We start from the raw sequence: 10,257 nt of genomic DNA on the forward strand, positions 1-10,257 counted from the left end.
GTAGAATGTGACAGAATTTCTTTCTTCTTTAAGGCTGTGGAATTACATTCCATTGCACTAAATTCGCTTTTCCATTCAGTAACATTTGGGTGACCTTTACTTCTTGTGTGTGGTGAATGATTCTTTAGTGACACAAATAGTCTTCAAGATCCTAATTTTAGCTCTTTAGGACATGCATGACTATGGATGTCTTAAAATCTTTCATTTTTCTTTTTTTTTTTCTGCTTCCCTCCCTTCCTCCCTCCCTCCCTTCCTTTCTTTCTTCTTTCTTTTGCCAGTCTTGGGGCCTGGATGCTGTTCCTGAGCTTCTTTTGCACAAGCTAGCACTCTTCCATTTGAGCCACAGGGCCACTTCCAGCTTTTTCTGAGTAGTGTATTAGAGATAAGAGTCTCATGGATTTTCCTGCTCGGGCTGGCTTTGAACCTTAATCCTCAGATCTCAGTCTCCGGAGTAACAAGGATTACAGGCGTGAGCCACCAGCACCCAAATTCATTTTTTCTATAAAGAATTTTGTGCTTTATTATTCCATCTAGTAAATCTCTCTTTTGTGTTTTGACCACAATGCTTATACTTTTTATTTATCTAAGGTTGATATTCAACAGGTCTTTTCCCTCCTATCAGCTATCTTTGTGTAGCAGCTACTGAGAAACTCTCATTTCTTACAGGCAAGTATCAATTCCAGGAAACAAATTCACTGATTAGAACTTAGTATTCCTTCCCTGCTTTTATACTGTGTGTTTACAGTTCCTTTAAAAAATGAGGCATTATGTGTTATCCAGAGATACACAGTTGAAAGAGAATGACAAGTAGCTTCAATGGAGATAAAATAAAATTTATTACTAGAGTCAAGATTTTCCAGGAATTTTCCTTATTGAGTTGAATTCTTTGACCCCAACAGATAATTTTATCTTTTTTTTTTCTCATTTAAAACAAGCCTAGACTTTTTTTTCCCTTTTCTTCCCTTCTACCATCCGTCACCCCAGGAGATGTCTGCTATGTGAAAGTCACCATAGGAGGTTTATAAACATGTTCCTGTGTACATTTGGAGATAATGCATTTTACATTTTCCCTTGTTATTCAGCCTCCTTTTTTACTTTGGGATGCTAGGGACTTGCCTGAATTTTTTAGGGCATCACATTTTTTTTAAAAATGAGGCAGTGTCACCCCAAGGAAGCAAAATTGTTTCTTAGAAGGCAGAAGAGTTGGAGAAAGAAACCCCTGTTACTGGTTTTATAATCTGTCACTATACAAATGGATACACAGTATGTCTGAGATACACAAATATGGAGGAGAGGAAGGTGGCTAGGTTAAAAATGTCTACAAAGGAATAAAAGAAAAGAAGCCTTGGTGTCCGGCATGGATAGAGGCAAGGAATCTGTCAGGAGTAGCTTTTATTTCTAATTTTGCAAAGAAAACTCCAGGGAGTACACAAATGTGCTGATGGAAGTGTGTTTCAGAAACATTCCTCCAGGTCAAAGTGGCTCCTTCTGAGATTTTGCTGCTCTGTCCACATGTCTTTGGAACTTCAGAGCATATCAGAAGGAACTAGACTGTATCCTCTTCCTGTCTTTTCCCTTTCAGAAGCTTTTAGTCTTTCATAAGGACCTGTTGCTAAAAGAAGATAAACTTTACCCTATACAAACTAAACATTTTATTCTTTTCTCTAGAAAAATTAGTCTATGTAGTTCTTCAATGTATTCTCCTAGCACATATGAAAATTAAACTTGCACTTAAATTTATATAACTTTATTTCAGGCTATAAACTAAGCACATTTCCTTTTTTGAACACCCAAACACTATAGCCTTAGCTACGTGTTCAATGCTGTGATTTGTGTTGCAGCTGTTTCCAACCCAAGCAGAGATAACAGTTCTGATTCAAATTCTTTGCAGCATCCTATTAGTACTGTTACATACATGTGTATATGCATGTTTAATGATAATATTTCAATATTGTTTAGCTTTAAAACTTTTATGGGGGAATAAGGAAACTTTCAGTTTTATTAGACTAACTTAAAAAAGATTTAGTTGAGCTAAATGCCAGTGGCTTACACCTGTAATCCTGGCTTTCCAAAAGGCTGAGATCTGAGGATTGCTCAAAGCCAGCCCAGTCAGGAAAGTCCATGAGACCCTATCTCCAATTAACCACCAAAAAGCCAGAAGTGGAGCTATGGCTCGAGTGGTAGAGTACTAGCCTTGAGCAAAGATCAGGAACAATGCCCAGGCCTTAAGTTCAAACCCCAGTACCAGCACAAAAACAAAACAACATGAAACAGAGCATGAAAAACTTTAAGTGGACAATAAACTTAAAAAATCTGTTTTTACTCTTGTTTATTTAACATGAATATTAGATAATACTTAGTATCACCATAATGTTTGCATATAAATGATATATAGCAGGTTGAACTGGTTACCAATAGGAGAACTTTTTATTTTCCTTTCAGACAGTCAACGTTTACAGCTAGATTTACAGAAAATGGAGCTCCTAGAAAGTAAGATGATTGAGGAGCAGCATTCTCTGAAAGTCAAAATTAAGCAAATCGAAGCTGATTTGGAGACGTATAATGATTTGCCATCTTTAAAATCATCAGGTGAAGAAAAGAAAAAGGTAATGCTGTCTTACAAAATTGACTAATGTTTTTCTCTTTGTGTTGTGGTGGACTAGGGTTTGAATTCAAGGACTCTGGCTTGCTAGGCAAATATTTTATCACTTGAGCCATTCTTCGAGCACTTATGTGCCATAGTAGGACAAAATGATAAAGATTTTACATGTGTAGTTGGAATTTTAAGTGACAAAGTGTTAAAGCAAAAACAGAAACACAAGATTTAAGCTATTGCTTAAGACCACGCATTTCAAGAGGTACAAACTTTGTCATTTGTAGATTTGAAGGCAGACCTCCCCAGGTGGCTTGTCAGGTCTTTCTGTGTTAATTTTCATTAGTTTAAAGTAGCATTTGTGGGGCAGGGACAGATTTGGTAACAGGAGTTGAGTTATTGATACAGTTAATGGTACTATAGCATAGAAGGATAGCTTTACTAATAGATCTCAAGACAGCACAATCTTGGAAGAATTATATCAGAATATAACCATTAAAATTATTTGAGCCAAATATGATTTATATCAACTTACTAGAATTTATCCTGTTAATTACTTCTCTCTGAATTTATCTAGAAATTACATCAGGAAAGAACCATATTGTCAACCCGCAGAAATACTTTTAAAAAAATAATGGAGAAGCTAAATGAACAATATGAGGCACTAAAAACCCAGTTGCAAGAAAATGAAACACATTCTCAGGTAAAAACTCTTAGAAAGGAAGTTTGAAATTCATTTCTCTTTGTAGATGACCTTTCCTATTTCCATCTGTACTTTTTCTGCAAAACATTTTTTTCTTTGCCTATTTTATGTATGTTCTAGACAGCCAGGTTCTACATCATCTCCTGAGAGCACCTGAACTGTTTTCTTGCCTTTACTAGGCCCGTTCTGTGACAAGCTCTGTTCTGGGCATAGTCATGATGATATATTAGGTAGTAGCTTAAAAATTTTTCAGAAGTTAAACAGAAATGTTTGCGATGCAGAAACCTTTAAAACCTGTAAAAGCAAATTTTGAGTAACTATAATGATTATTATTGCATCAAATACCACAGAGAATTCTTGTCATTTGATCCTTTTATATATACATATGATATTCATACACACATGTATATATTCATATACATGATGTGCATGATTATATATGTATATAATCATATATAGAGAATACACACAAGTACACAATTATATATGTACACATAATTATATATGTACATAAATACACATTTGTCTTTGTGGAAGTGGTATCTGAGTGTACATATTATTTGAGATCTTATTTTTAGTTTTAATTGTGTATCATAAGTATTTTCCATTGTCAATATGTATATATATATATGCATTTTAAAATTCTTCTGGTGAGGTGTTCAGGAGCTTGAACTTCAGGTCTGGGTACTGTCTCTTAGCTTTTTTGCTCAAGGCTAGTGCTCTACCAGTTGAGTCACAGTTCTACTTTGGCTTTTTTTGCTGGTTAATTGGAAAATAGAGTTTCAGGGACTTCCCTGCCCAAGCTGGCTTCAAACTGCAGTCCTGAGATCTAGCCTTTTGAGTAGCTAGGACTGTACACATTAGCCACCAGTGCCTGGCTAAAAATGATTTGGAATTGCTATATAATATTCCATTACCTGATATAATGTGTGCAGTTTCCTATTGTTGAATATTTAGGTCATTTTTTAGTTGTATATTTAGGTTACTACAAAGAGCAGTATGATGGTTGATATTCTTGATCATATTATCCTCATTTACAAAGGATGCATAGATTTGTAACTGCAGCACTTTTCTTTACCACTCACCTTACCAATAATGATCTGAATAGTATGTAAAGTTTTGGACTGAGCTCAGCCAAGGCACATACAATGTCTCTATTGTTCATTTTTCCCCAGCCCTCTGCCAGTAACTTGCCTAGTACATTGTTCAGTAAGTACTTTGCAAATACTTGGTTGGAGCATTACAGGTGATAGGCCAATTCAGCAATTATGGTCCAGGAAAGAATGATTATTAGCCTATTCTACTTAGTCCACATTAGCAGTTTGCATATATAACTTAAAAATATGAAGTGCTTGAAAGTTTATATAGTAATATGTTCCTAAATAGAAAACAACAAGGTCATATTAATTTGCCACTATCCACATACTACCGTTATTAACTCTGGTTTGTGTTTAAACTCAGGCTCAAATTTACTAGGTAGGTGCTTTACCACTTGAGCAATATCTCCAGCTATTTACCCCTTACTTTTTGAACATGATCTCACATTTTTACTTTGGGCTAGCCTTAAACTTTGACCTCTTACCTATGCTTTTCAATGTAGCTGAAACAACAAATGAGCTCCATCATGCCCAGCTTATGTGTTGAGATGGAGCCATAATTACTTTTTTGTCCCGGCTGGCCTTGAACTATGATCTTCTTGATAGCTACCTCCCAAGTACTTTGGGTTATAAATGTGCATTTACCAGGCTGAAAACTTTGCAGGCTATTTGCCTTTTTGTTCATACATTAATATTTAGTTCACAAAAAGGGAAAGAATTCTTTGAGTGTAAACACAATATTTGTCTGACATCAGCTTTTTCATTGGCTGGAAACACCATTTTTTTTTATAAAAAGACACACTATATATTCTTTTTTTTTTTTTTTTTTGCCAGTCCTGGGGCTTGGACTCAGGGCCTGAGCACTGTCCCTGGCTTCTTTTTGCTCAAGGCTAGCACTCTGCCACTTGAGCCACAGCGCCACTTCTGGCCATTTTCTGTATATGTGGTGCTGGGGAATTGAACCCAGGGCCTCATGTATACGAGGCAAGCACTCTTGCCACTAGGCCATATCCCCAGCCCCACACTATATATTCTTGAAAGAAGTCTCAGCTCTTAGAAATGACTAATTTGCATAATTTAAATTGGCCTGGCAGTTACTCTAAAATATAAACCTAGATTTATATATGCCAAAATTAGTTTGCTTGGAATGCAGCTAAGTACTAGAGAAGGAAAATAGGAAAAATATTATCTTAAATGTTCTCAGAGGGTTGGGATGTAGCTCAGTGGCAAAGCACTTGCCTAGCAAGTGCAACGTCCTGGGCTTGATCCCCGGTACCACCACCACAACAACAAAAAGATTAAAAAAATTGTTCTTAGGAAAAAAATACTAATGTTTTTGGACTGCTGGCCTTCCTCTGCTACAGAATAGATGATATGAGGTAGGAATCACTGGACAAACAGTATTCTTTTTTTTCTTATTTATTTTCAAAGTGATGTACAGAGAGGTTACAGTTTCATATGTTAGGCCTTGGGTACATTTCTTGTACTGTTTGTTACCTCCTCCCTCATTCCTCCCTTCCCCCTCCCCTTTTTCCTCTCCCCCCATGAGTTGTTCAGTTGGTTTATACCAAATGGTTTTGCAAGTTTTGCTTTTGGAGTCGTTTGTCTTTTTATCCTTTGTTTCTCGATTTTGATATTCCCTTTCACTTCCCTAGTTCTAATACCAGTATATACAGTATCCAGTGTACTCAGATGTGATACTGCGATAATGTGGTACAACCACAGGAAGGGGATACAAGAGGATCATCAACAATAGAAGCAAGAGTTAACTGTGGCTACCTTGTCAGTTCCACATTAACTCAGCATATTCAGTGCTAATCATCTCCTTACCTCCATTTGTTGTGAACCAGAAATCATAACATAGACCCCAATGTTAGATTCTTCTCTGTATTACTTGTTGTCTTCTGTAAATTCTGATCAAATGATTGAAAACCTGATCTCTCGGTCTTTTATCTTCATTTTACTAAAAACTGGCTTTTGATACCAGTGAAGAATTTCATAATAACATAATTTAAGGAAGTTATAGTGACCCCCCCCCCCCGATTTCCCAAAATGGACTGTGTTTGATTGTTTCTTTCAAAAAAAGCCAATAACATAGATGTATAATGTAAAAGGTATTTGCCCTGGTGACATGGTGTGGATTTTATAACATTATTTGTGTAGCACTTAAGAGTTCTTTTGCATTATTAGAAGGCCACCTCTTTGAGTAAAACCAAGAGAAAAGTATCTGGTACTTTGACTTTGCAAAACATTATTGGAGATTACTACCAAAAAATGCTGATTGCTTCTCTAAGACTATCATCACTCTAAGATTCTATTTGCTGGAGATGGATTTGATTTAGTAGTATTAATGAGCAACACATGTATTCACATCATCAATTAGTTATGAGTCATACTTATATCAGATTTCTCTCTCTAGAGGGAACAAGCATGGATGCTACATCCAGACTGAACTTATGCCCTCAAAATAATTTTAACACCAAAATAGAAACAATTTTAATGTTGCTTCAATGTAATAATTTTTAAATAGTCATTATTTTTTAAATATACAAGCAGAACATTATTGTTTCATTTTTTTTAGACAGTCCCTTGTTTAGGGAAAGATGATGAGCATCTTAAAAAAGAAAGACTGTAACCCAGAGTTACAAGGTTAATTAAATCAGAAAAACAGTTTAATACTATAACAGTAAAATTGTCTTCTGAGGAAGCAACCATCAATATAATATCCACATTAGCTTCCTGTTGATGCAGAAATTATTGTAACAGTGCCAGCTTTTTACAAACCCGCTTACAATCTTCACACTGCAGCTCTGCTCTTATCACAGTTGTGAAGTTAGACAGGAAATTTAGCCCTGGAAATAAGGAAGTTTTTCCTATGTGGCTGAACGTTTGACAGTGTTAGAATATATATTACTTTTGTGGCATTAGACTTCCAGACTTCAAGGAGAGATTCCCATCGTGTCCCATTTTTCTCTTTTAAGTTCTTTTAGGAAAAGGAAAATCATAAATTGTCTTTCAGCTGGCATTTCCATTGGTACAGTAAACACTTTAAATATTTTCTAATTAAAATAAACATATAGAATAAAATCTGTTCTAGAATTCTATATTGTATGAATGTATTTACTATTGTTTAATCTTTCCTCTGTTTTGTTTTTATCTACCTTAGCTTTATCTCAATATAATGCAAGGATTGATAAGATTTTAAATTGGGTGTTTATGTTTCTTATCCTCTGAAAAGTGTATGTAATGTATTTAGAACGTGAGCATCCGTTAACATTTTTCCTTTGTGTTTTCAGCTTACAAATTTGGAGAGAAAGTGGCAACACCATGAGCAAAATAATTTTGTTATGAAAGAATGTATCCTTTAAAATGTTGCAAATGACTAACTTTTTCTAGGAATTTAGCAATTCCAGTACAATTCATTTTAACACATACTTATCTAATATATTCAAAACACTGAGTAATACGTCAGAACATAATAAATAATTTATTTTCTACTCTACAATAGTTGTGTGCATGTATATATATGTGTGCATGAGAATATATGAATACATGTATATATGTAGTTGCATATGCATGTGTGTATATGTGTGTGCATATGTGTGTGCATGTGTATTTGCTTGTGTGTGTGTGTGTGTGTGTGTGTGTGTATAGCCCAGAGTAACTGCCAATTTAGAGACTAGCCACAAAAGGAGTACAGTCATAATACAGCCTAGTGTGTTTAAGTATAAAAGTTTTGAAATCAGGAGATTTAATTTTATGTATTAACTTTGTTCTTTTTAATAGCCTTATATAGTTGTAAAAAGCATTTCAATTCAACATGTGGGTTTATGAGTACAATGCATCTTGATCAATGTCATCCTTTCCATTGACATGAGATTTAATTTTAAATGTTGAGTCTTACAAGTTGTAGAGTTGGCACAGTTTATATAACCTTTTTTTTTAATCAGTCCTGGGGGTTGAACTCAGGGCCTGGACTCTATCCCTGAGCCTCTCTATGCTCCAGGTTAGGGCTCTATCACTTGAGCCACAGCACCACTTCTGAATTTTTATGTGGTACTGAGGAATTGAACCCAGGGCTTCATGCATGCTAGGCAAGCACTCTACCACTAAGCCACATTCCCAGCCCTATGTAAACTCTTTAAGCCTCAGTTTTATTACGTCTAGTGTTATTATTTCCTTCTCATGGCATTATTGGGAGATTCTGGATATAGTAATGCGTACTAGTTTGTTGTGATGCTGTACCTTGTATATCTAGGCAGTGAAGGGAAATAATCAGGTAGGACCATGAGAAGTTTGACTTGCAAGTTTTTAATCCATGTTTCACCCAAGGCGTTGCTAAAGTCTCATCTTCTTCTGTACCTTTCTTAGTGATTTTAGGAGATATCAGCACTTGAGGACATGTATTTATAACAAACATCTTCCTAGAATTTGTGTCCTGTTCCCTTTGACTTCTTCAGGGACTTTGTTCCTTCGAGAACCAGATCCTGACACAGTAGTAGCACAGGTCTCTCGGGTACTGGTGAACTTCTGTTCCGTGATGGCATGAAACCCAGCTTACGGTAGTATAACTTAGTTTCAAGTGGAACTTGTGGCAATCACAGAATGTGTGATGTTCAGCACTCTAGTTGTAGGCAAGATAAAGCAGGTGGTTTTGAAACAGGGTAGACCATAATGTTGCCTGAAATTTTCTTTGGTATTCTAGAGAACATGCTTCTTTCTGTGTATTTGATTGTGCTAAGTCCAGAATTAGGTTGACATGTCTAATATTAAATAGTAAACGATTCACAGGTAAACTTTTTTGAAATAAATTTTGCTTGACTTAACTAGGTTTCAGTTAATGCTTAGTCTTTTGAAACAGTATGTCATTCCTTAAAATTAATAATTTTTGTACTGTAAGAAAGAACACTAATATGATTTACCTCTTGTCTGATCCACAGATTATTTTTCTTGACAGTGTTCCTCCTTAACTTGTGTAATTAGTCATAGCAACCAAGAGTCAAGAGAGTGATTACCAGCCAATTATTAAAAATGTGACCAAGCAGATTGCAGAGTATAATAAAACCATCATGGAAGCTCTCCATGCTGCTAGCAGAAACTGAGTCTGAAAGAAACAGTGGTCTACAGAGATTTCTTACTAAGCTTGGTACAAGCTGGCTAAAAAGAAAATAACTTATTCTTGAAGAGTTATCTCCAAAATTTCTGAATGCCATGATTTTGTGTCCTCTTTAAAGAAAGCTATATCTTAAATAACACAATAGTTTAATAAAATGTTTGCATATAAAAATGTGTCATCTCCTTTTCTGTGATGTTTATGTTTGTTCAGTAGGGAAAGAGGGAAAGAAATGGAAATTGACTATGAATATTCACATAGCTTGTATGCCTGTCTGTGGCAGCAGGGGTAATTGTTTCCTGTGTCAACTCTTGGGTAGACAAGGGGAACATGATTCTATTTAGCACTCCTATCAACCTTGTCCATTTTTGCTCTGGAAAGAATAAGATAGATGGAAGATTTTTAGTACTGATTTGTACTCCTTAAGAGCCCTGTGTGTTCAAGCATATAAAGACCATAAGTAAATATATACCACTTAGGTACTATCCCAAAGGTTTAGAAAAAAACCTTTTAATCTTCACATCCTAAGCCTGATAATAATTTCTCACTTATACATGTCAGGAAGACCGTGAGGTTTGAAAGCATTGCTGCATGCGTGGTGGTCTCATTTCTTTTGTGGTCTGTGCATCACTCTCATAGGAGAACCTGCAAACAGATTTACAAACGTTAGAACATTTAAAGAAAAGCCAGACTGGTGAGAACTGTAGACATCAGAGCTTAGGGGAGTCTGGGAGATATAAGTGCAGATGTA

General features: G+C 35.6%; 1 protein-coding gene across 1 annotated transcript in view; it reads left to right on the forward strand.

Annotated features, from left to right (window-relative positions):
• The window catches only part of Ift74 (intraflagellar transport 74), a 64,384-nt gene extending 54,407 nt beyond the window's left edge, over positions 1-9,977 (forward strand). Inside the window, exons 17-20 of the mRNA XM_048359518.1 lie at positions 2,443-2,606; positions 3,171-3,296; positions 7,690-7,750; positions 9,377-9,977. Coding sequence (XP_048215475.1) covers positions 2,443-2,606; positions 3,171-3,296; positions 7,690-7,750; positions 9,377-9,495 — 470 coding nt within the window. The 3' untranslated portion in view covers positions 9,496-9,977. The remainder of the gene's footprint in view (positions 1-2,442; positions 2,607-3,170; positions 3,297-7,689; positions 7,751-9,376) is intronic.
• The last annotated feature ends 280 nt before the right edge of the window (positions 9,978-10,257 follow it).

Source organism: Perognathus longimembris, chromosome 1, assembly GCF_023159225.1.
Source record: "Perognathus longimembris pacificus isolate PPM17 chromosome 1, ASM2315922v1, whole genome shotgun sequence".
Taxonomy (NCBI): domain Eukaryota; kingdom Metazoa; phylum Chordata; class Mammalia; order Rodentia; family Heteromyidae; genus Perognathus; species Perognathus longimembris.